We start from the raw sequence: 26694 nt of genomic DNA, 5'->3' as shown, positions 1-26694 counted from the left end.
AAACGAAATCTAAGTAAAGGTAGGTTTCCTATGGGATTTACTTTTTTACATGTACCACCTAGTTTTCAAAAATTTTGAAAGAATTTTCTAGTTTTTTTTTTGTTGACAATGGATTTTCCACGTTTTATCTGCCCTTCGAGCTTACATAATGGTTTGGACCATTTTTCATTTCTATGACGATATTTATATCATATATGTGAGCGCTCTAATTTTTGTGCCCGCCCAGCCCGAGGACTGATCTGTCGCTCGTCCGATACCTGCATCTTCACATGAAATTTCTCTCGCTTGATGTCTCTGCTGCTGTAATTATTATTAACATGACGAGGGAAACTTTTTTGAAATTCGAAAACTGTGTTATTTCCTTAGAAAGTTGGAGAATATCGAAATGAACCAATAAAATATACTTCGGACTATCGGGCGTTGTCGGTTAGCGGGCATCTGAAAGTCAAAACGAAAATTCACAAATCGATTAAAAATCGGCATTACAATCAATATTTCCAAATTACGTCGATTCATGAAACTCAAAGAATTGTATTTCCTTCAAAACTCCTTCGTTACTATACGAGGGAAGTAAGTTGATAGCACGTTATGTAAAAGCACCTCGGGCTGAAGCCCTCGGATGCTATTACTCATCTGGCTACGAGATATCAAATTATTTTCCGAGTGCACAATAGGGCTTTACCTTACTAGCGATGTTGAGGTAAAGAGTTTTCCCTAGGGATGGAAGCTCCACTTTACCTCCATAGTAAGGCAAAATATTTTACTCGATTCTGTGTTGGAAAATCTACTTTCCCGCTTATAAGGTACAAGCGATAACTACACATTTGTTAAAAAAAAATTAGGATATTTTACGATGGTAAATTAAACTTTACATCAGCTTGCCACTCGTCCTCGGCTCGTAGTAATGAATTTCACACTACCGACACAACTTTCATCACTGGTCCCTCAGATACTATTCAATTCCTAAAGCACATATTCAAATGTTTCTGTAATAAAGTGTTTGCACCATTATTGCGTATATAAATCACGCAAACGATGTTACAACATAATTAATCTGAAAATAGAGCTTGTTACCGCTTTAAATTTAACATTAATTGTTCAATTGTGTTCTGAAGAATTGTAACATTTTTCAATGGTTTACTATTTTTTCATAGTATGTTCAGAATAGCCATTAGTCATGCGCACGATATATAATACACATAACTGAGAATCTTCAAAATAATCGATAAAAAGGATGTCATATCAGGACTTTCCTGTCAATCGTTGAAGTTTATTCCGAGTGTAGTAAGAGATAATAAATAAATTGAAATTTGTGAGAAAATTGTGGAAAAATGGGTTGGTTATTTGAATTATAAGTGCTAGAATTGATTTGTAGTGAACTGCGAATGAAAATTATTGAAGAAATTTAGGCATATTGTCTGTAGTGATAATTTAGTCGACTTCACATAATGATAAATAGGCGTTTCCCATGGAAGTATGAACAACAATAACAACAACGTCCGTTTCTTTTACAGGTGATACTCGTTGAATGCCAATTTACGCCACTTATCTGCTACAAATGGATAAACCGATACTTTTACTGCTTGCAACTATTTTCATTTGTTTTTTCTCTGGACAAGGTAAAATTCAAATTCGATGCCAAAACATTGAATTGATTTTCTTTTTTTGCTTCTCGATCAGTGTCTTGTTCAGAAGATGAGGAACGATTGGTGCGCGATCTGTTTCGCGGATACAATAAATTGATTCGACCCGTTCAAAATATGACACAAAAAGTGGACGTTCGATTTGGATTGGCATTTGTTCAGCTCATTAATGTGGTAAGTACAGATTGTAGATGATTCCGATTGTTTGGAATTTTATGCCAAAATACTTTTACAGAACGAGAAGAATCAAATTATGAAGTCGAATGTTTGGTTGCGTCTCGTCTGGAGCGATTATCAATTGCAATGGTGGGTACATTTAGTAATTTTTACCATTACCTAATCTGACTCTATAGAAGAGAGGTCCGACTAAATTTATGTGAATTATCGGTGATGTGAATTATCGGTGAAGTTAAGGGAAGTAAGAATTATCATCATTCTCACCCTGAGAAGAAAACCAGTTGGAATTTTATGGACAGCTCTGTAGAATTTTTCTTACAAAGAAATACCGTCTATGAACAAATGTATCACTTCTCCACTTAGTCCAGGATTCACGCCAAAAAGTGTGTCACCACTCGGGTCCTCGGTGACGTTGGATAAGTCTTAAATGAAGCTACTAGCAATAAAAATCTAAAGTTAAGAAAATAGTCAGTTTGAAGTCGAAAAATAAAAGGGACATGACGTCAAAGAGACCTATCATATTGTCTTATTGAAATATGAGTGGGATGGACAACTGTAAGAGGTTTAGTGGTAATCGAAGCAATTACAATTTCATCATTTCTAGGGACGAAGCTGATTACGGTGGAATCGGTGTTCTACGCTTGCCGCCCGATAAAGTTTGGAAGCCGGACATTGTCTTATTCAATAAGTAATTTAGCGTCAGCAACAAATTACATTTTAGACTAAAACTCAAATCACTAATAAAATTTCAGCGCCGACGGCAATTACGAAGTTCGATATAAATCAAACGTGCTAATCTACCCGAACGGTGAAGTGCTCTGGGTTCCGCCAGCCATCTATCAAAGTTCGTGCACTATCGATGTCACCTATTTTCCATTCGATCAGCAAACTTGCATCATGAAATTCGGTTCATGGACATTTAATGGTGATCAGGTTTCGTTGGCACTGTACAACAATAAAAATTTCGTTGATTTATCGGATTACTGGAAGTCTGGCACATGGGACATTATTGAGGTGCCTGCTTATTTGAATGTGTACAGCGAGGGAAATCAACCGACTGAAACAGACATCACATTCTACATTATAATACGGCGGAAGACGTTGTTCTACACAGTGAATTTAATTCTTCCAACGGTTTTGATCTCGTTCCTTTGCGTGCTGGTGTTCTATTTGCCGGCCGAAGCTGGAGAAAAGGTATGCCGAGCTTTCAATTGATCTAGGGCCATTGAATTGCACTTGTAGTTTTATATGCTAAGAGTTCGCACAACGAAAAAGAAGTCGGGAAGTATCTGGACAGATCCTTGTACATATACTATTCCTATTGTTCTACTAGCTACTAGATTCCTCCTGGAATATAGGGACGATAATCTTTCATCAAGAATATTTTTTTCCTTTATAGGTCACGCTTGGTATCAGTATTTTACTGTCACTGGTTGTGTTCTTGTTGCTGGTATCAAAAATTCTTCCACCTACATCACTTGTGCTTCCATTAATAGCCAAATATTTACTTTTTACTTTCATCATGAACACTGTTTCTATATTGGTAACAGTTGTCATTATTAACTGGAATTTCAGAGGACCCAGAACCCATCGGTAATACTCAATTCTCTTCGGATTCTCTCGTGTAATATAACGATGAACCGAATCGGATTTTTTTTTTGTTCAGAATGCCAATGTGGATTCGTACAGTCTTCCTGCACTATCTACCGGCTATGTTGCTAATGAAGCGTCCGCGAAAGACTCGCCTTCGTTGGATGATGGAAATGCCGGGAATGAGTGTACCACCGCATCCAAATCCGTACGGATCACCAACCGAACTTCCGAAACATATCAGTTCCATAAATGCCAAACAAGCGAAAATGGAGGTTATGGAGTTGTCCGATCTACATCATCCGAATTGTAAAATCAATCGGAAAATCAACTGCGGTGGAGATCTGGGTGGTGTTACGGATTCGTGCCGGCGTGAAAGCGAAAGTTCGGACTCAATTTTGTTATCGCCAGAAGCGAGTAAGGCAACGGAAGCAGTGGAATTTATCGCAGAGCATCTGCGCAACGAAGACCTTTACATTCAGGTATGGGCATTTTGTTTTCAGTGTTGTAGGTATAGTGGAGCTGGTCTAAGCAACTGAATTAAATTGCAGACTCGTGAAGATTGGAAATACGTTGCAATGGTCATCGACAGATTACAGCTTTACATATTTTTTATTGTTACAACCGCCGGTACCGTTGGCATTTTGATGGATGCACCGCATATTTTTGAATATGTCGATCAAGACCGTATTATTGAAATCTATCGCGGCAAGTAAATTAATTTGATTGATAAGGTTGATAAGGTATACCATATTCATATGCCAAAATGGCATTGCCAATTCACATCATCAATTTAATGAAACTCAAAGTTTTATTTTAAAATGACACAGTTTAACCGAGTGGTAGCTCACTTGTGTAAGTTAAATAGCCGACCAATACAAACGTATAACAGCACTACTATTCTCGACGGAAGGGACAAGCAGGTAAATCCACTCATATCTCGAAGGGAGAATAGATGCTTGTAGGTTTATATTGAGACTATTTATTGTAAGTAATTTGGCATGCACTACATCGAGTAAGTATGCCACACAAAACGGGTAAATGCTGCCACACGATTTTATTAGTGAAAGTAGCCTCCCCCCGTAATTAACTAACTTATTATTAACGTAAGGTCGGACTGTGTTTATTTGTTGACTTATATGATATTTGATGGTGGTTCTGAAGCCGGATCGAGTTAATATGGCAGTTAAGAATTTAAAAACTGATTTGGCTCATTATGCTGCGAAGTTTGCTTTTCATCTACATTATAATCACCCATGATGTACGGTCACTCGAAAATATCTACAAAAATCATTGCATTGAAAACCCGATTGAAGCACACATTATTCGCACTCAAGCAGAAAATAGCCAGAAAAAAATACAATTTTCACCTAGACATATTCAGTAGAAGAGGGATTAGACTATGACGGTTATTTCCATCAAGGTCGACAACATTATATGCATCTAAAATGCACTGATTTTATTCAACGACACGTAATGGACAGCCGCCAAATATTTTGCGGTGGTCATGTTGTCTATTCAGAGCAATTAAAATTCTTAGATTGAATAGATTGATCAATAATTGTACCATAAAACAATTATCAAAACATTTCTCAAACACATTTCCTTGATTATAATCGGAATAAAGGGATACCAATAAAAGTTTCTATCTTTTCATTCATTTTGTTCGTTCCATTCGTTCCACATGTCATAAGAGCATCGACTCTCTGAACACATTTATTCCAATTCCACAAGCATGTACGATTGAGTGCAACACGACTCTCTTTCCGTTATATTTTGTAGACAACATGTGGAACGAAATGTGGAACAAAAAAAAACCGAATATTGTAGGACGTCAAACACATAAAATGTTTAATTGCGATGATTTAGAGGCTGGTCGGTGGTTCTCTAAAGAACTGCTGTCTTATGCAGATATTCATAAGTACAATTAGTGGTTTAATGAACCGAAAATTAAAGTGCCAGACGTTAGCTTTAAAATTCAATCGATTGTCTAAGCAAATTGAGAAATGGAAACATTTCATTCGAACTAATCAAAGTCATATAAGTTATATTTAATTTTTACAGTTAACAGCGACACGGTAACTAACTTAATAAATAAATAAAATCCCGGTAGGACTAAGTTAATATAATTTTGTGTAGTAGTGGAACTTTTGTTCACAACAAAATGTGTGGTTCAAAAAATGAAATCATCGAAACAATTATTTTTTTCGGTGAAAATACAATTATCTGTTAAGGATGAAGTAGACTACATCTCTAGCTCCGTTAGCCGGAGTTCATGTTTACCTCAATCTAGCGGATAAAATAAATTTCGCAACTAGCTTCGAAATTGTTGTTTTGACTAGTCGAATTGTAGTCCCTGTCTTTGGCTCTCGCTACAAACAGTTCCCACATGTCAAAACAAAAATTTTTTGAAGTCGATGGCGGTATGTAATATTACTTATAAATGTTGGCTCAAATGAATTAAAAAAAAATATGAAAATCACCAATTAATGAATAAAACATAGATCACGAAATATAACAGTTTTAAATACAACGACTTAGTCTGAACCTTAAGCTCCCATCGGTACGCATTCAGCGTCTCATTATATATATAATACAGATGCACGTCGGGTGATTGGTGCAATCGGATGAGAACGCATGAATGCATTCAGTATACAATTTCAAGTTACATAAGAATTTATATTCGAGTTTTTAGTTCATGGTTTGGTCTTGAAGTTCAGACGAAGCAGTAGTTGTAAGCAAATTGAGCGACAACGGAATGAAAGCCAAAACTTTCTTCGGCAATTTTCACCAGCTGGTTTTTGTTTTATTCTGATGCTTGCATTAATATATAGCTTATGAAGTTTCTAAGGACATCAAACAACACAGTTAACAATCAAACTAATTTAAATAGAAAAGGCTTCGGGATATATAATTTAATGAGTTTTGTGTCATATAACCCATATTATAAAAGCGTTTGCTATATATTGACCATTTTGTACATAATGAATGCAATTTATAGCAGCTGGTCAAAAACCAGTGCATGGCAAGTTTTGGCTTGTTATTTCGACGTCGCCACTATACAATGATGTAATTAAGTTTTTTGTTACGGTACTCGAATAGTTAATTAATTAAAATCTATAAAAAAAATTTCTACGAGCGCTAAATCGAGTATCTAATAGCTGTTAAAACAAAAAAAAATATATGAAACCGAAACGTTAACATTCATTCAAATCCATCTAATTTGATCGCTAAATCAAAATCTGAAACAATTTCGTTAACAAAACATTTTTCATACATAAAGTTTAAGGAAGATTTTACATGTTTTTTGTTACGGATCCATAGCCGGTATAGAGTGGCTATGTTACAATATTGATAAATAAGACATATTTACACCAAATAAACAATACGCGTGTCATAACAAACACTAAAAAGTATTCGTAAATAAACAAACAAAACAAAAAAATTAGCAAAAAATTGTTATGTAGTCGATCAAGTCGAGAGCATAATTCAAACACAGTTTTCCACAGCGCGCTACAAATTCTTTAACATGGCAACACCACTTTCGTGACGAATGTAATTGAAGCACTTCAATTCCTGACCACATACGCAAGCAAAAAAGAAAGAGTCTTCGTCACATAATAAACTAAGGCCTCAGAACTGGAGAGATCACTAACCTGATCTGTCTAAAAGGCCTCTTCAAATAGTTTTGTTTTCTTGTTTGCTTCTATTTTCCGTTGAAATATTTATATGATCGATCAGTCGGTTGCGTAGCACTCAATTAAAGGCACTAAATAATTCACCTTCACGGCACTAAATACTTCACTTTCATCCTATGCGAAGAATTTACGAATTGTGCAAGTAATAAATTATAAAATTAATTAATTTTTCTTACATTAATGTCAATTCAAGAACTGCACACTTTACGTGTCACAACAAGAATATTTCGTACAGTCGTGGAATTGATATCACTATCAGAATCTTTGATTTGCCCTCGATCCAATTAATTTTATTTAAGGCACATGTGGTCCCCACGTCATCATTCTTAAAATTGAAGTTATTCCGTATACTTTAAGATCACTCGTGTGTTGAAAGTAAGAATGTGCAATACGGTGAACAAACTGATATTGTCATTGTAACATGAAAATTCAATTTCCAATGTACACACTTGTGTAAAATTGGTTTTATTTATTAGTGGGATCATTTTTAACACTGTTAGTATTTCGCCAATTTTTGAAATCAAGAAAAGGAAGTTGTGTTAGCAGCGTGATATAAGTTGTTTGTTTCTTAAGTTATTCATAGTTCTAATTCAAATATGTCTTCTAATTTAGTGTAATTTATTGCTCAATTTTCTCAATAAGTATTTATTAAAAATTACGATTAGGTTGACAATGGAAATATTAAAGAAATGATAAGTTGATATCTCCTTGCAGCGATATCAGCTTTCTTATTTCTCTGGAAAATATGCATGCATAGCCGATTGGAGACAGAGCGATAGGATTGTAATAGTAATTTTTTCTGTACTGTACTGAGCGTTGAGAAGACTTTCGATGATGAGAATGTTAACCTGTTACTGGTCAAAATTGATAGAATTCTTTTGTTCTAATGTCAATTTTCATACTGTACGTACTACGTAGCCCCTACGTCACTCTCTAATTGGCCAGTTACGAACAGATTGAAGTACAAGATTTGAAATAAAACTCTTGAAAATACTTAGATCGAATAAGGTAAAAGATCCGATAGTAGAAGTAACATACCCCGTAAACGTCAGATAGCAAATTAAAAAGAAAATAAAGTTACGTTTATAAAACGCTCAGTGTATTAGTATTTAGAAGGTGCTGACCGTGAACAGAATGCTCACTTAAAATGTTCAAAAACCTTACAGGTCGGAGTATTTTGTTGTTATTACGAAAATATCGTATTCCTCTGAATTAGAAAGAGTCAAAAGAGAGAAATAGCTAAACGTCTTCTTATGTCCACTGATGTCCACTTAACGCAGTCACTCTCTTTTCAAAAAGAAAATGAAAACTGCTCTATCTTTCCATCGGTATAACGTAAACGGTGAGCAAACGGAGTGAAGTGCGATCCTAGTTTAACAGATATGACGTTGCCTCGTTCTTTGGCGTTGTGTTAAATACAATCAAATACAATACTCTGAACTTGCCCTATAGCGGAACGTTTAACTTATACTCAGCTTTAAAAGGCATTAGGGAGTTGCCGCAAACGACTTATAACTTACAAGTCAACTTATAAATATAAGTTATAAGTAAGTGCGCTATAAGTTATAAGTCATGCGGTTATAAGTTCTGTAAAATCTGTCGCAATTTGTAAAAAATGGACAAATTTTACAAATTTAACAAAATTTGAAGCTTGACTTATAACTTATAAACGCATGACTTATAACTTATAGCGCACTTACTTATAACTTATAATTATAAGTTGACTTGTAAGTTATAAGTCGTTTGCGCAAACTCTCTATTAAGTCGTAAGGAGTTATAAATTCGAAATCTTCTTTTGGCTATGTATTGAAAATAAGCTTGACAACACAGGCGATGGGAATTATGATACTAACTTTTTACGTGTGCATTTCCCTTGTAAAATGTCAAATATACATTACTGCAGCTTTATTGTTATATATTTCGTTCTGTTCCATATGCTCAATTTAAGACATTCACAAATTTATAGATACGTTTACCTAATCGATATTATATTGTACAATGTTATTTACATTTACGTTTTATTAATTAATTGCTCTAATTATACCTTCAAATTTTTAAACATGGTTAGTCTAAGCAATGCAACAATAAAATGAAAAAAGAAGAAAGAAAATAGGATGAATGCAATTTAATAAACACAAAAATGTTTTAGAATTTATATAAAATATGGCTCGTATATCCGCAAATTTCAAATTTAATGTAAAACAAAACCAAAAAAACATAGGATAATAATAAATTTAATGTAAAACATTAGTTAAATGCAATCCATAAAACCACTAAGCCATTTGTTTTCAATGTATTAAGCAATCGACTTCAGTCCATAACTCTTGCATTGACGCTACATATTTTCGCTTCAGGAAAAACCAAAATACAGTATTTGTACGGGAATTTGCCTAATTTGTTATAGCATCGTTTCATGCATATACATGAGACAATCAAATGTGTATCGAGTTTTGCTTCAGCTGTTGCACCAGCCGATTAATTCAAGCAAACACACTTCTAATAAGTCTAAATGGTCTAAATATACGGGCTGCATAGTCAAACGTGTGTGGTAAAATAGTACAAACAGTGTGTTTGTTCGAAGTGGATCAACAGGTAAAGCAGCTGTAGCAAAAAATAAATAAATTTGGTTGTGCCTACCTGTATAACTGTTGAATTTTCTTATGAAGACGAACTCTGCAAGAACACACAATTCGTCAAACGTGCCCGTTGGCTGAATTGAAAGAATTTTGTTTTGTGTGAATATAATTGGAAAATCCCAATGGTTTTTTTTAGGTCTTTTTTCTTTTAGAAAAAAACCCTATTGTGGACACTTCATCTGTCCGTCTGTCTGTCTGTCTGTCTGTCCGTCCATGTGTCTGTGTCACAAATAAAAAATGAGACGATAACAGCCTTGATTCAAAATTGCAATGCTACTATGAGCAAATCAACACCAGGCAAATAATAATTATTTGTTATCTGATAACCAATCGCTCATAGTTGGCATTGTAATTCGAAAATTTGGTAGTTGACTACCACGGTGATAGTTGACAACCGAATTAATTACCAGCGAGATGTTTACTTTTCGAGGGCTTTGCACCGACTGATGCAATTATTCAATGAAAGTAGATAAGTAGGTATGGCCAGTCCATACAAGTCGGAGCACATACGGATTTGCATGGCGCCACCTCAAACGAACTCATTTCTAGTGGAAATTTGCGCTAGAAATGAGTTCGTTTGAGGTGGCGCCATGCAAATCCGTATGTGCTCCGGCTAGAACAAATTTGAACGTTTGGCTATACCTATCTATTTACTTTCATTGCAATTATTCTGACTGCTTGTCTATTTCCACACGAGAATTTGGTAGTTGGCTACCACGATGATAAATTGCAATGCTACTATGAGCAAATCAACACCAGGCAAATAATAATTATTGGTTATCTGATAACCGATCGATAATTAGCATTGCAATTAGAAAATTTGGTAGTTGGTATCTGACAACCGAACGTAATTATTCTACCTGCTTGCCGATTTATAAAACGAAAATTTGGTAGGTGGTAGTTTTGGTAGTTGATAGTTTTGGTAGTTGATAGCTCACAGTTAACATTGCAATTCTAAAATTTGGTAGTTGGTAGTTGGACTACCAAGGCTATAATTGACTACCAAACGTAATTTTTGGGGAAGAGATGTTTACTATTCGAGAACTACGCACCGACTGACGAAATTATTCTACATGCTCGCCTATTTGTAAATCGAAAATTTGGTAGTTGGTAGCTTTGGTACTTGGTAGTTGCGAGCTGGATTGACATTCAAAACTGCAAAGCCACCATGAGCATATCAACACCAGGCAAATAATAATTATTTGTTATCTGATCACCGATAGCTCACAGTTAACATTGCAATTCGAAAATTTGGTAGTTGGTAGTTGGACTACCAAGGCTATAATTGACTACCAAACGTAATTTTCGGCAGAGATGTTTACTATTCGAGAGCTGCGCACCGACTGACAAAATTATTCTGCCTGCTTGCCTATTTAAAGCTTGAATTTTTGGTAGTTGACTACCAAACTGGTAGTTGACTACCAAACTGGTAGTTGACTACCAAACTGGTAGTTGACTACCAAACTGGTAGTTGACTACCAAACTGGTAGTTGACTACCAAACTGGTAGTTGACTACCAAACTGGTAGTTGACTACCAAACTGGTAGTTGACTACCAAACTGGTAGTTGACTACCAAACTGGTAGTTGACTACCAAACTGGTAGTTGACTACCAAACTGGTAGTTGACTACCAAACTGGTAGTTGACTACCATACTGATAGAGAGGTGGTAGAGATGTTAACTGTTTGAGAGCTGCACACCAACTGATGAGATTATTTAGGCTGCTTGCCTATTTATAATTCGATAATTTGGTAGTTGACTACCAAACTGGTAGTTGAATACCAAAATGGTTGTTGAATAGTTGAGTTTGGTAGTTGAATACAAAATTGGTAGTTGACTACGAAACTGATAGAACGATGGTGGCGATGTTTACTGTTCAACAGCTGGATATCGACTGAAGAAACTATTCTTCCTGCTTGCCTATTTGTAACTCACGTATTTGGTAGTTGGTATCTCGAGAAGTGAGAAAATTGAGAGAATGAAAAAAGACCTCACTAGGCTTATAGCCGGTCTATTCTTGTTTCATTTAAAATGGAAGTTGGTAACAGGCGGTTAGTCTAGAAGTAAAAATTATTTGACCTGTGCCGTTTTGTTGCATTTTTTAGTTTCTTGATTAATTGAATGATCAACATAATGTTATGACAGTGTAAGCGAGAGTAATTAGGCTGCAGAATCAATGAATGACCACACCAGAACTGACCACCTGGAGAGAACGCTTTAGATTCAGATGAAGGTATTACGGCCAGTTAAGTGCTGACACTTTCGCGATATCGGGCTCAACCTGCAAAGCCTTTATCGTTCGAATTTTCCGGTTCCGAAACCGATAATCAATCCGTCCAGCGCTGGTACTGCTGTACTCTACTACGATGAGCAGAGCAAAGAGACATTCTAATTTAGACGATGACATGTCAGGTAATTCCGCCGAATTTCACATATTCTTTTTCCGAATCGGCTGTTGATGGTGAGAATGATCATTCCATTGAGTCAAGTGCAGTAAACATGCATACAATAGACGGTTTCAACCCGTCAACATCGTGCGTACGGTATTGACTTTTGCATGGTTGTGATCTGAAGAATCTGCACAAAATCTGTTGGTTAACTTGTTACAGACGGCTGTCATCTGTTATCCACAACGACAGTAATAATAAACGACAACCTCTGACTGAAGAGTTCTTATATAGCAAATAGCAAGTTCAAAACAAATGAAGTAAAAGATTTCTGAAATCAATCTATGAAAATCTTCGATCAAATGAAGTAAGAGATCAGATAGTAAAACTGTTTCTACGCTTGCCGTCTGATTAAAGAAGTTAAGACTGAATTGAACAGCAAACAAATCGCCCTGGCTATCGAATCGTTACAGAGTTCGGCAGCGTCTGTCCATTGTGTTACGTTGGACGGAGCGATGAAGCTTGCACGCGAGGATGCTGAAATTCATTCATATGTGGCGGAACACAATCAAGAAGAATTCTTCGGTTAATAAATGTTCAATGAAGAGTTGGCCTTTGTAGAACGCACAATATGAGAACGAGACACAAACGTGTAACACAAACAGCCATTCGTAGTATGTCAAATCATTAACTGAGGCCAAGATGATTTTACAGTATAAGAACAACAAGGAGAACTACATTTTCTGTAGAAATTAAACAATATCATTGCATGAAAATAATCGAAGATTTTTTTTTATCGAATAAAGCAGACATGGTGGAAACACTATAAAAATCATTCTTTTGTTTGAATTAGAGCAGGTGCGTCTTCACCATCGACCGTGTTTATGGATTCTTTCTTCTTACTTGCACTTAGGGAGGGGGTGGTATGTGTAAAAGGTATGCATAAATGATTTATTAGTAACTCTCGGGCTCAGTTTTCATGATTTACTTCGAGCGGAGCGGACATGACTGTGTGTGGGAAGGATGTATTTCGAGCTTCAATTGAAATTGATTAGATCCTTCATCATATGTAAATTTTCACGTGTAGAATTTTCCTTGTAAAATACTCGTGAAACAGTTCCCTTTTCATGGTCCAAAATGAAGGTTTTTGAAAACCCACATAGTTATTTTAGAAAAGAAAAGAAGAATCCACAACGAGGTCAAAATATCAGGATCACTTGAATCCGATCAGATCCTTCATTAAAACTTTATTTCGATTGAGGAACATCAATGGAATTAAGAGAATGTGTACATCGACTTGAATGATTGTAGGACTACTTACCTTTACAGAACTCAACGACGATTGCGAACATGCCACATTCTCGTAACTAATCTACATCCCTTTCAAAAATCTACTAAACGGTTTTTTCACCCCTGGTTCGTTAAAGAACTGTTAATTATTTCAATTTCGTGCGAGTTTAATGAGTACTAGGTGGCGTTGATTTGACATGTGAATGACATTTAGCTAAACATCAAACTGTATACGAATGATTGTATTTTCATTTAAGGAGCTACATCAGCTACATCAAAAACATAAGATGTTGTTGAGACACATCTGTGCTCGCCTAAAATCAACTTTAGTTTTATTCATATCAATATTCAAGCGTGCACTATGCTGTTTCTCGCGTAAACGTAGAGATTCATTTTCAGAATGCGAAATGTTGAGTTCTGTTAATGTTGTATCCGAAAGTTCATCAACAAGGCGCAGGAGTGAGGTTACAAATTTTAACATAATTTCCTCAGAATTATTCCGATAAAAATGTTTGTCATAGGCCGACCGAGATTGGAATTCTTGGGATGATGCACCACGAACGGTTGATGAACATATTGAACTGTATCGACAGAAATTATCTTTACAAAATTCACCACCAGCGGACCAGACCAAAGAACCGGATTTTTTTCAGGTTGTGACCGATATTTGTTGTTTCCGCTAAAATTCAATAAAATTCAATGTGGGAATGTGTCTGTTATAGGATATGACACCGAAAATAATCAAACAACAAAAGGTCTTGCTCCAAAGTGACAGCGACATTCCAACAAATTTTTCACGGCTACAAGCAACGACTGCAAATATACCGGCCATTGGGGCTGACTTGGAAGACTGGACGGACGACGATCAGCCGAGTGTTGCGTGGGAGGAACTGAATGATGAACACACCAAGCACATAATAAGAGAAAAGCGAAAAGAATTGCGTGCTCAAAAGCAACAACAAAAACAAAAGGCGTCGAGTAGTTCGATGAAGAATCAACCGATTTTACTGGCAGAAAGAATAGATTCTCGGAGATCCTAATTTGCCGGACATTATTTGTGTGATTGATTCAAAGTCAAGAACGGATAGAAACTATTTTACGTGCACCTACTACACAAAACAATGAACAATTGAAACATGAATTTGTAACACGAGTGATGTAATTGAAATACGGCTTCAGTATTTTTTAATAAATTTGTTCAGTTTTGCATACGTACGCAGTTTAGGACATAAATGGCAATGCGACTCTTTTCTCTTGTTTCGATCAATTGGTTGAGTTACCATTTTTTTCATTCATGTGGATCAGAACCTATTTATTTGGAATTTTAATTCTGAGAATTCCGAAAATTTCCGAAAAAGTTCCGAAAAATAATTAAAGAATTTTCTCGGAATTTTCAATATTAAAGTTCCGAAAAAGGACGGAATGGATGGTGGAATGTTGTGTCAACCAAAACTATATGAAGAGAATAGCAAATTGAGGTTGAAAGCATCACTGAGATGTTTTGAACTCTTTCCAATACTAAAACATAGAATCCTGCAACTCATAAGTTCGTAGGAGGTAAAAATTCAACTCCATCATTTTTGAAGATTGTTCGCAGTCAGGAGTTTTCGAGCAGCTCATAATTAGCCACAATTCCTGCTTTGTATCGTGGTTTCTTCTAAATTTTTATTGCACGTTACTAATTAGGATTGGAATCGTGCACTACTTTTTGTTTTGTAAAGTTTCGATATTTACAGCAAAAATGAAAAGTTGCTTCTTGCAACTCCACTAATTGTTTTCTTACGACATCGACAACTAAAAATTCTTCTGGGAACCAGGGGTCTCAAGTCTCAAATAAACCCGCGCTAACGATAAATTTATGATTAGCGCGGGTTCAACCAATGTTTCTGCTTCAAAGAGGATATTCCAGACGTTGTTGTTATATAGTGTACTTGCAAGGAACAACTTTGCCTTTGAACGCCATAAGAAATTTTGCGAAATTAGCGTACGACTAGCGCAGCCCAACCTGCTTCCCAGCTAAATCAATTTAGGATCGGCTAATTGTTTAATCTACGTGCAAAAAATGCAAAACATAGGGGTGCGCTTGGGCCGACTTTCGGGTGACAAAAACTGAATTGTGGAGCAGTGGCACAATGTCAATAACTCCGATGAACACTGGCCATATAAAAGTACCGATAGAACAAAGTAACAGCCGGACTTTAGGTGCACTCTACACTCAAAGCTTCCGACCGAGTTGATTTCCAGATTTTCTTTTATTTCTGCTTGGTTTCGTCATAAACATTTTCATTGTCTGTTTCAACTACATTCGAGTTGTGCGAAAAACCTCGGAATATTACCGTTTTCCTAGCATTCGGAGACAATAAGGTTCCATCGGCAAAATTTATTTGATTTATGACAGTCGACAAGTAATAGAAAGAGAATAGGTCATACAAAAAACTCAAGATTTCTATTTTACTTTTCTTTTCGCATCAAGCTTAGTGGTACACTCTGCGGTGTCTTTGCGGTTGAAGAGACATATTTCGTTCTGGAGTTTGGTATCCTAATGCGTAGGAAAATATTTTGTCCTTACGTCCCGCTGAGATTTGCTAGGGTTACAAACAGCACATTGAACCAAATAACACTGCTTACTGCACTTCAAACCGTCGGTAAAATACTGAGTCATCTTACATTGACGACTGCAATGAACGATGAGCTCATACGCTGATGGTCTTATTGTTACTTAACTATTGCTTAAAAAAAAAGAAGTAAAGAATTTAAGAGGCATCGATGCTCAGCTAAAATTGTAGCCTACATTTGGGTGTCTCGTATTTTATTTTTGATGATATCTTTTCATCAGAATCTTTTTGGAAAAATATATAACCGCAATAACGGCGACGAATGAGTTTGCTTTTTATAAAAATTAGTTTTTGTTGAGAAACATGAGGAGTTTAAGAGGCATCGGCGATTTTTAAATACAACGAATGTTTTAGCTTTCAATAGAAAATACATTTGGTTGTAGCAGTTTGATCGGCTCTGAGAAACGTGAGCAGTTTATGAAAATTTCATTAAACTGCTCACTTTTCTCAGAGCTGGTGAAACAACTACAACCAAATATATTTTCTGTTGAAAGCTAAAACATTCGTTGTCGGAATTGCGGTCGTACATTTTTCAAAAAGGATTCTGATGGAAAGATATCATCAAAAATGAAATATGAGGCACACAAATCTAGGCTACATGTTTAGCTAAGTACCTCTCAACGAAATTTCCATAAACTGCTCAGTTTTCTCAGCGCTGGTCAGACTGCTGCAACAAAATCTATTTTCTGTTAAAAGCTAACACATTCGTGGTCGTTACTGCGGTACTATAGTTTTGAAAAGGATTCTAGTGGAAAGACATCAACAGTAAACTAAAATCCAGTATTTAAAACCGCCAAAATGTATGCGTTTCAGCAAATCATCGATGCCTCTTAACATCAAACACTGAGGAATAGATTAAACGAGGCCGTTATGATCGTAGCGTGAATACTAGCGACGATGCTGCCGACGGGATGGTCTTTTGAAATAGATCAAGCTGTTCATGGAAATATAGTCAGTTATAAACTTGCCCTGCGGAACTTGTCTTTGCAACTACTTTTGTAGCTACTTCAGGTGGTTCCCGTTCGAAGCCTTTTGAAGTAGTTACAAACGGTGCTACAAGAAACATTTTCCTCTTGCGAATTTTTCAGCTACTTCAGTCGGGTTTGCACCTTTCCATGTATTGTTTTGACACATCCCACAAGGCAAGTTAAAATAAGTGGTCTCAATTCTATTTCCTTTTATCTCATCAACAGTCTATTGTTTCCAAGAAGTGACTGAGTGAATGGTCTCAGTGACAGCTCAAATATTTGATTTGATGTGTTCGTTTAAGAGCGCTCACCCACTGGCAATTTTCTAGCCTACATTTGTGCGCAAAAATATTTGTTTTTTGATGATTTCTCTGAACCAAAATCTTTTTTTGAGAAAGTAAAACCATTAAAACATGCAAAAATGTGTTACTTTTAAGAGAAAAATTGGTTTGTGGATGATAACTTATTGTACTTGGAGAAACCTTTGCAAATGTGTAAATTTATGTGTTTTGCAAAGGTTTCTCCAAGTGGGTTAAGTTATCGACCACAAATCAATTTTTCCCTTAAAAGTAACACATTTTTGCATGCTTTAATGGTTTTACTTTCTCAAAAAAAGATTTTGGTTCAGAGAAATCATCAAAAAACGAATATTTTTGCGCACAAATGTAGGCTAGAAAATTTGCCAGGGGTGAGCGCTCTTAAAAACCTCACCAACAGCCTTTTACAGCCAATAACAATGGGACATTGAACTTTTGACATTTTTTGTATTTAGATTAAGTATGTTATTGTAAACAAAAAATTGTTCTACACTATTGCCGAAATTTCAAGTTTTTTACTTTTAATTTATATTTCAATTACGACTACGACCCAAATTCAACCCAAAAGCATACCTTTTTCGTGAGAGAATTAAGAAAAAATGACATGAGAAGAAAAGAGAGGCATATAGAGACGTATAGTCTTTTTTATGTTTGACTGATCTTTGAAAATCAGAAAACAATTAATCAAAAATATAAATGTTTATAATTTTACGATAGTGTAGAATAATTTTTTGCTTAGAATAATGTTGTCTATCGAAATTATTGAAACTTCAGTCCCCCATTGCAGTCTGGACCACCCGCTTAATTTGACTTCCTAACCATGCCTCAAAGTATGCAAATACTCTGTGAGGAAAGGTAAGTGCTTAATTGATATATCGCCTAAATGTATGCTAGACATTATGCACAAAAATTCATCGTATTTGTGTTACGTTATACGAGTCAGTCATTCAGGGTGTATATCGTTGCATCCACCAAACACACTGCAACTACCCAAAATATGAAGCTTGAGTGAACTTGAATCGAATTCCACGCTCTATAATGTAGTCTAATACGTAGACCACAGAGTGGAAACATAAAATTTTATTTTTAACAACATTTTATTTCAGTTTTCATTAAAGTTTACACATTTATTGAATAACATCATTAAGTGGGACCTTAATAATTGGTTTACGTAATACAATAGATGGGTCTCAATTTTTTTTTTGTTTATTTATTTTTTTAATTTTTTTTTTGTTTAATTTGATCAAAAACTATTTCATTTTCTAACATTTAATAAATATTTTCCAAAAAGATTTCTTCAATAAAAAAGTTATTTCAAGTGAAACCAATGACTGACAGAAACTGTTAGTTAGTCAAAGATTAAACTCACATTTACTTTGGTTTTCGACATGCAAATTAACTTACGTAATTGCTTTTACCTAATTCTTCATCTTCTTCTGTTTGTTTGTTTGTTTTTTGTATCGGTAATCGTAAGATTACAAGTCCCATGTCCTTGGACAACGGAGTCAATGTAATCTACATACTTTACTTCCAGCATGCCTTTATCAAAATATTACATGGAACAGCCTATTTATATATGTGTGTTAGGCTAAAAAAAACTTTTAACCTTGTCATTTTTCTCAAATTTTTTGTTTTTTATTATTTCTCAGTTAAGTCCATCTAACAACTCAGTTAAAAGTCTAAAATATCAAAACGTTATTATTTAATACAAATAGAGTTTCAGTTAATAACTTTAAATAGTTTTTTAAAAAATATTCGAATTTCTTCGTATTTTTGTTGTTTATTGATGTTGTGTTTACATTTATTTAGTAATATAATATAATGGATTTTTCATTATTTTTTTTAAATTGTAAATATATAATTTTTTGATTGTTTTTTCGGTTAACATTGATTTTTTTATTTATTTTATTATTATTTTCTGACCTAATGCTAAATTGCACAGTACTATTTCTGAAGATTTGTTTTTAGTTTTGACACCTTCAACTAACACTATGAAAGATTTTTTTCTTTTTTCAAACATTTACGTTAAACATTTTTTTTTCATTTTTTAAATAGAAGATATGTAACATTAATATTGTTTTGTTTTTTTTTTCTTTAAACTTAAAATACTATTTTTTTATATTGTCGGAGTATTGAGTACATATTTTGTTACACTTTGAAACATTTAAAAAGTTAAAGTTTTTTCAATAAAAATTAGTTTTGCAATTTAGTCACTTCAATTGCAATAATCAATTTCAAAGCTATCACTAGGGTGTAGTAGATTTTAAAAATATTGTTTTTACTTTCTTTCAAAAAGCCTGGGGTCAGCATCACAGAATTGAACACAATCATCCGCCGAATCTCAAAGACAGATTTGATTTTCTTTAGACTCTATTAAAAGAAATTGAGTTTGAATAGTTGGCCCGACAATACGATTTTTGTTGCCTGATAGATTTTTGGTTTCATATTTCATACCACAGTGAATTTTCGCAAATATTTAATGAATTTTCACGATTTTTTCGGTATTACGCAAACCGAGAAAAGGCTTCGCGGAAATACACGAAAAATTGTAAAAATATTTTCTTTTTATAGATTCACGATGGTTGATTTAGCAATTGTAGTTGAATATTAAGTAATAATTTGAACTATAGAACTAAAGATTGCTTAAGTATTTTGTAAAACATTTCTAAAACGATTTTTTGGTTGAACTTTTTTTTGGCAACCTTGTGTGCGTCAGATTGCTGATAAATTTCCATAAAAAAACAAGCCAAAAAGTACATCTTCACAGTCACAAACAGTGATGTAAAGTACACTTTACCACACGCTAGGATGAAAAATCATTTTTTTAAACATCAAATTAAATATCTCAGGAGTATTTATCGCATCCAACGAACCAACCATCTAACAAAACTTTATTTTTTTCCTCAGTAAAAACGAATTTAAAAAAATCAAATTTGTCCATGAAAATCACAGGATGATTCTGTACAAAACCTGACCCTAAGTTTGAATTAAAAAACACTTTTTAACATCCGCTACATCCTAATATTCACGTATGTTGTCCATATAGCTCTGGAGTTTTAAAAAGAATTAGTTTAGTAGTTTATTGTGTATCAACGTTTACACACATTATGTTGATTTTTTCAGCACTCTAGTCTAAGGCCGTCTGCTGAAAAAAGGAACACTAGCACCGCGGTGCACATTTAACGCTTTTCTTGGAAAACGGATTTTCACAGTTCCCCAACGTAACAACATAATAATCCGATGAATAAAATGTTAAAATTAATCCATTTTGGCTTCTATTTGTAGTTAAATGAATAATAATTGACCTTATATGTGGATATTGTCGTATTGTTTAAAATTAAATGTGTAAAATAATCAGAGCATATTTACCAAGAAAACGGTAGTGAGATTTCAGTTCTAATAATACATAATAGGTACAACAAATAAAAGAAGCGAGTCCAGTTAATGCATTTATAACTTGTTTGCATTGTTTGTGATTTCAATCCAATTCACTCCACATGAGATGTTAATTTCCAAGTATGCATAATGTTACATGGATTGAAATCACAGAACAACGAGCAACGCTGGAACACAAGCATTCTTATTCTATAAATTTTCTGTGATTATCTGTGATTAAAACTAACAATAAAGTCGAATGCGAAGAGATTGAAAAAAAGACCACGAAAAATAATCTGAAAAACGTTTTTCCTGGTGGGTATACCTAGTACAAGTGCTTCACGGAAATGTAGGCAGCGTAACATTTTGCTGTTTGCACCTCGATTTCGAAATCACCAAGTTTTCATAATAATTGTTCTTTCTCAGGTTGTCATAATATATTTTCTCTATCGTCTTGAATGTCATTTTTGCACTAGTTTGATAAAAACATTTTGTTGTAAAGATTTCGGCAAAACGTTAAAGTAAAAAATTATATCGAAATAGTGTTCTACGCATACGAGTTCTAAAACTTGCCTGCGGTCCATATAGGCAACCTTTTAGACGAATTATATATAGACCGGAAATTACGAACAAAATTACGTAAAAATTGTGTTCCCGACATGAAAAACGAAATATTTGATAGTGTAAGAATTGGTGGGCAAAATTGGTGGGCAAATTAGCGCGAGGAATTCTAAATTTTTTGCTACACAAATCTTTTGAATAAAAAAAAAATGGGAACGGTTACCTTGAAAATGAAGTTGGAAACCTGTGATTTATTCCAATGAATTCATAAATACGCAACAATTCACGGAAAATCGATTTTCGAATTTACACAATTTTGACACAATTCATGAAAAAACACTTGAAATTTCAAACCACTCCTTTTCTGTGCTCTCCTAATAAAGGCCACATTAAAAACAAAATAAAAACAAAACTTTAAATTCGCGTCGCGATACTGGATTTTCAAAATACTAAACTGACAACTACCAAAAAAGTCATCGCCTACATTTTGTTGGTGTAAAATTCTACGTAAAACCGTACGAAATATGCATCTTATACAAAATGATGTTGGGGACACATTTTACCGTACGAAATTCCGATCTAGTAATGATTAGTCTAAGGGCAACTAAACCTCACATCTAATGCGTAATAGTACATTACTATGCAAGGGAAGTAAAGTGATATCTCGCATCCAGATGAGAAAAAGTATCCGAGGGCGGCAGCCCGAGGTACTTTTACTCATCGTGATACGAGATATCACTTTATTTTCCGTGTGTAGTACGACGTTTTACTATGCGAGTGGTGTAAAAGTTATTGCCTATACATGTAATAGCCTTATTACATACACCAGCATAGTAAAATTACTTTTTACTCTTACGACACATATGCAACAAAAATAACTACTATATCTCCCGCGTATTAATGCGATTTACAATATAAACAGCGAATTACAAGATGACCGGTATAGAAAACTATGCAATACATGAATGATTGTAAAAAAAATTCCCTGGCGAAGACGGAGTGAATGGTCCGATACGAAGTCCAGATATCATTTTACAGTTCTAGTAGCATAAACGGTTATCCATCGACTTTTTTTTCTTCCTAATGAACAAATTTCGAAGAAGTGAAACAATACTTTTCATTAATAGTTTTGAATGAAATGTGGAAATAGCTTGCGGTAATTTAATATATTCTCAGAATGGTAAACAGTTTGCTCAACTATGTTGAAGTTGCTCTTAGAATAGAATAGCTTTAATAAGCATACATAATTTTATTAGGTGTATTCCCGTCTGAGTTTATCGAGACAGATAAATTTAAGTCTTTAACCAACTAGCAAAGAATTATACCAACGTTTTAACCAAACCCAACATAAATACTTTGGCGTCGAGAATCATTTGCATACATAACAGTCTAAAGATTCGTGTAAATTTTGTTAATCCAAGCAAAACTGTGATCAATAATCGCAAGATAACAAGATCTTCCATCTTTTTTATTTATATGTTTACGTATCATGCTTTTCCTACTAATTCCATCGAACATCCTCATAGGGAAATTGTACGTCACATAAAGGTTTTACTTCTAAAAAGTCCTATGTCACAGAAATTGAGAATGATAAGGAAAACTAAACAAATAAAAAGAAACAGAAAATGTAAACATTATACATAGCCAAGCGATACGTATATAGCCTAATTTTTGCAGCAATTTTTCTTCATTATTTGTGAAATGTCGGTATCAAAACATGTAAATGTCTCCAAACTAAAATTCTGTGTATCTTTTTCCAACCAATGAAGTTACAGCAATTTCAAAAGGTTTATTAACCTTCTAAAGCCTTGGAAAAAAAGCTTTTACTCACATCGCGAGGTAAATTATAATTTACTTTGCTGTTGAAAAATAGTAGATTACATACTTGTGCGGAAAATCGTTGTTTTGAAGAGGGTGGAGTCAAAATAACGATTTCCACCCGATTATTTAGTTTATTTTACCTATTAAGTGCGGCGAAATTTAATTTTTCTTTTGGTGGACCCCCGCGAAAAATGAATTTTCGCAGCACAAAGGAGGTAAAACCATTTACCAAAGTAGAATGCCGTACAAATTGTGGAAATTGGTTCTAGTGTGATTTTTATCATTCATCCCATATCTATGTAGTGCTACGTACTATTGCGGCATGAATAATATGGAACTATCGCTTCTTGTGTGAATAAATGTTGGTCGGTTATTTTATACCGAATGAAGCCAAGGACTCTATATAATCTCATTAGTCAAAACAACAATGTCCAAACCACTTATATATACTCGCAGAGTCCAGCGGAAGTTAAAATTACCGGAAATTGCATCAGATGTTTTCTAATTTTTCACTTCAATTACTTCGATTTTGCATTATGGTTTGGTAACCAAATATCGACTTCAGACGAGATTTTGGCTCTCGACTATTTTGTATGTTTGGTGTGGTGTGCACGTATAGAATTTCAAATTTTCCAGGTGAAATTTTGTGAAAAACAAACTGGAAAATTATGTTGGAATTGATCAAACATTTTCGAGTTAAGTAAAGTGAATTATAGCAGTAACTTGAGTCGTTATTCTTTCGGCGCTACTCAATGATCCTTAAAAAAAAACACTTTCCCATAATTTCGAGAAGCTGGAACCATTGGACCAATTTTGCTCATCTGCGAATTGAGCTTGTCAATATCTACCAGGGATTTGATTTTTTTTTTACATTTCAATTCGATTATGGTGAAGAAAATCGAACAAATCTCATTCAATGTTACATGCAAATTGGAAATTGTAAATTCTGTAGAAAAGTCTGTATAGTCGCGCACCTAATTAAATGGCAATCCGCTTTTCTTCTTCCAATGTTTATGTACTTTGATTCTACTTTAAGCTGCCTGCCTCCTAAAGTGTACAACAAAATGTGTATACGAAAAAAAAGAAGAAAAAAGACCAATTGCTCATTTATTCCGTTTCTTTGGAATTGCTCTGTATTACGGTTACATTTATCTAAATATATTGCTGTATCGGAGAGGCGGTTATGTATATATATATGTGTATATATATATCGACGTCACCATACCAAATAAAAATATATTTGTACATACAATTCAATGATGAAGACATTCGAATGTGTGGCTTTTTCGCTATATACTTATATTTGACTATATAGTAGGATATGTTCAAATTGCGATTATAACGTAGGTATATATAACCGTACATACAGTTATATATAGATGTTCTTAGATATCATTATTAAGATAAATGACAGGGGTTATTGAATGTTTGGGTTTAGTATTTAAGATTTAGAATGATAGAATTACCATTGTGTATACACAGTTACAGCGTTGGAATTATATAAACCAAGAAAGTTGTTGAATTAAAAGCTAAATGATTTAGTCGCTGATTAAATTATTTTTATTACAAACATTTTCCTTTATTGCAATTAGTATCATCCTCAGAATGTGGTTGAACCGCTATATTTTTTGGTGAATATAAGTACTTGAGATTGAGCGACATATCATATTAAACATACCATGCCTGTTGAAATAGTATATAGAGACTTTGTGCTGCGAAAACATCGACAAAACCAGCGTAATGTAAAATGTTTGACAGGATTGTGTGTTTTAGTGTTTGATCAACGGATTTTACATGTCGTTAGTGGTTGGTTTATCGTTGTAGTCAAACGCCGTGTTGCACCATGTAATAATTTCCATATTTAGACAGAACAAAAATTTCATATTCGAATCAACAACAACGGCAATTCAGTTTAATAAGACATAACAGCAAGGGTCGCAAAGGTTTTAGTTTATATCAGCATAGACCCCTTTATTAGTAATCAATTGATTGTGATGCGGATAATTCCAAATAATTCTCAATAGCGCTTAGACAATTCCCCCCCCCCCAACAGTTAGTATCTTGAAAAGCGACAGTCAAATTTATGCTTTCAACTCAGTTGGTAATATTGATTTTATTTGCTGTTATGTCGGTTATTATCCAACAAAACGAAATAAAATCTTCTCAAAAATAATTCCAAAGTAGAAGAAGCAAAAATGTCAAGCAGCGTGCCTGATTATGTATCGTTGATGTTATGTAATTTTTTTTCCCTTAATCCTGAAGGCATTGATGCCATTTGATTTTATGATTAAATTTTATGGTGTTTGTACGAGCAATCAACAAGAAAACCCTAATTATACACAGTAATCTGCGGTAATTTGTTGTACATATATGCCTGTTGCTTCTTTTTGAATTACCGTTTGAATGAAAGTCGAAGAAAAGCCAGTTTTCAATAGATGGCATGATATGAAGACATCATTTTTTTGTTGCATGGAATATAATTCCTTATCAATTGGAAATAATATCGCGAGAAACGATTTAATAGGTAAACGAAATAGATCGGTGTGTGATACTACATAGGTACTGTAGAGAGTCTGTTATACATTTCGAAGAAATCTATCTAAATCAGGCGAATTAAAAGAAGTTGGCAATTCCGTATGTATTCTGTTTTTCTCAATATAGTTAGGGGCCATTCACAAAGTGCGTTTGCTAAAATAGACGTATTTCAGATAACTCCCGTGGGTTGCCACATTTCTTGGAATAAATTAGACTAAATTGTATGAGATTAAATGAGGTTAATCTCTTTCGGATGTGTCGCACTTCAATTTAGTCCATTAAATCGCATTCGTTTTAGTCCATTTAATCCAAGATGCACGCAAAATTGGAAAATTTTCGGAAAAAAGCGTGCAATTTCTTCTAAAATCCCATCTCCCAATAAGCGTGCGTACTGTGTGCATGAACCCTTACGTAAAGTTAAAAAGTGAACCTAAAATATAATGAGACGTCTAAATGAACCATCTCATTTTTATAGCCACTTGAAAAAGTATAAAATTGAACAGTAAAAATGATTGTTGGAGCCATTAGACCCGTTCTAGCTACCAGCCTTACCCAAGCAAATATGTATTTTAGATATTCATTGATATGATGTTTATAAACATTAATTCTAAGGCCTTATCTCTGATACAAAAATCCATATAAATGTAAAGTTTCAAGTCTCAAATAAATTGTGGTACGCGTATATGCCAATTCAGTCCAACGATACTATCAGACACATTCATCTTTTCCAATCATTGTCTTATTCCGTTGGTTCCAACAAGAACAAGACTAATATAATTTGCATAATATACGACAGCTCAGCTTCAATACGACTGTATTGAAGTTACAACGCGTAAATGTAGAATTACATAGAGTACACGTACAAAAACGAAAATGGAGCACACGGATTCTTCAGTTTAAAATTGATACACTTTGTGTATGTGGCAGGAGAAGTCATTGATTTAAAAAAAAAATTAAATCTTGTCTCAAACATCAGCAAGAGTTTTGCAATTTCTTTTTAAAAAATTAAAAATCCTCATCGCTTACGCATCTGATTTCTACCAGCTGTACGACTGGATTGAAAGGTAGTTGTACAGTTTTA

General features: G+C 34.4%; 2 protein-coding genes across 2 annotated transcripts; both read left to right on the top strand.

The window, feature by feature from the left end:
- The first annotated feature begins 1228 nt into the window (after positions 1-1228).
- Positions 1229-9376, top strand: LOC119082150 (acetylcholine receptor subunit beta-like 1). Its single transcript, XM_037191554.1, has 9 exons — positions 1229-1335; positions 1515-1619; positions 1681-1817; positions 1879-1949; positions 2425-2508; positions 2573-3014; positions 3220-3413; positions 3487-3892; positions 3962-9376. The coding sequence occupies exons 2-9, from the start codon at positions 1529-1531 to the stop codon at positions 4124-4126; spliced, it is 1590 nt and encodes a 529-aa protein (XP_037047449.1). The 5' UTR covers positions 1229-1335; positions 1515-1528; the 3' UTR covers positions 4127-9376.
- Positions 9377-13654: 4278 nt separating this feature from the next.
- Positions 13655-14632, top strand: LOC119082738 (receptor-binding cancer antigen expressed on SiSo cells). The gene is made up of 3 exons (XM_037192322.1): positions 13655-13885; positions 13943-14074; positions 14144-14632. The coding sequence occupies exons 1-3, from the start codon at positions 13658-13660 to the stop codon at positions 14459-14461; spliced, it is 678 nt and encodes a 225-aa protein (XP_037048217.1). The 5' UTR covers positions 13655-13657; the 3' UTR covers positions 14462-14632.
- Positions 14633-26694: the final 12062 nt, after the last annotated feature.

This window comes from Bradysia coprophila, chromosome X (assembly GCF_014529535.1).
Source record: "Bradysia coprophila strain Holo2 chromosome X, BU_Bcop_v1, whole genome shotgun sequence".
NCBI classification, from domain to species: domain Eukaryota; kingdom Metazoa; phylum Arthropoda; class Insecta; order Diptera; family Sciaridae; genus Bradysia; species Bradysia coprophila.
This window is presented reverse-complemented; position numbering and strand designations above follow the sequence as displayed.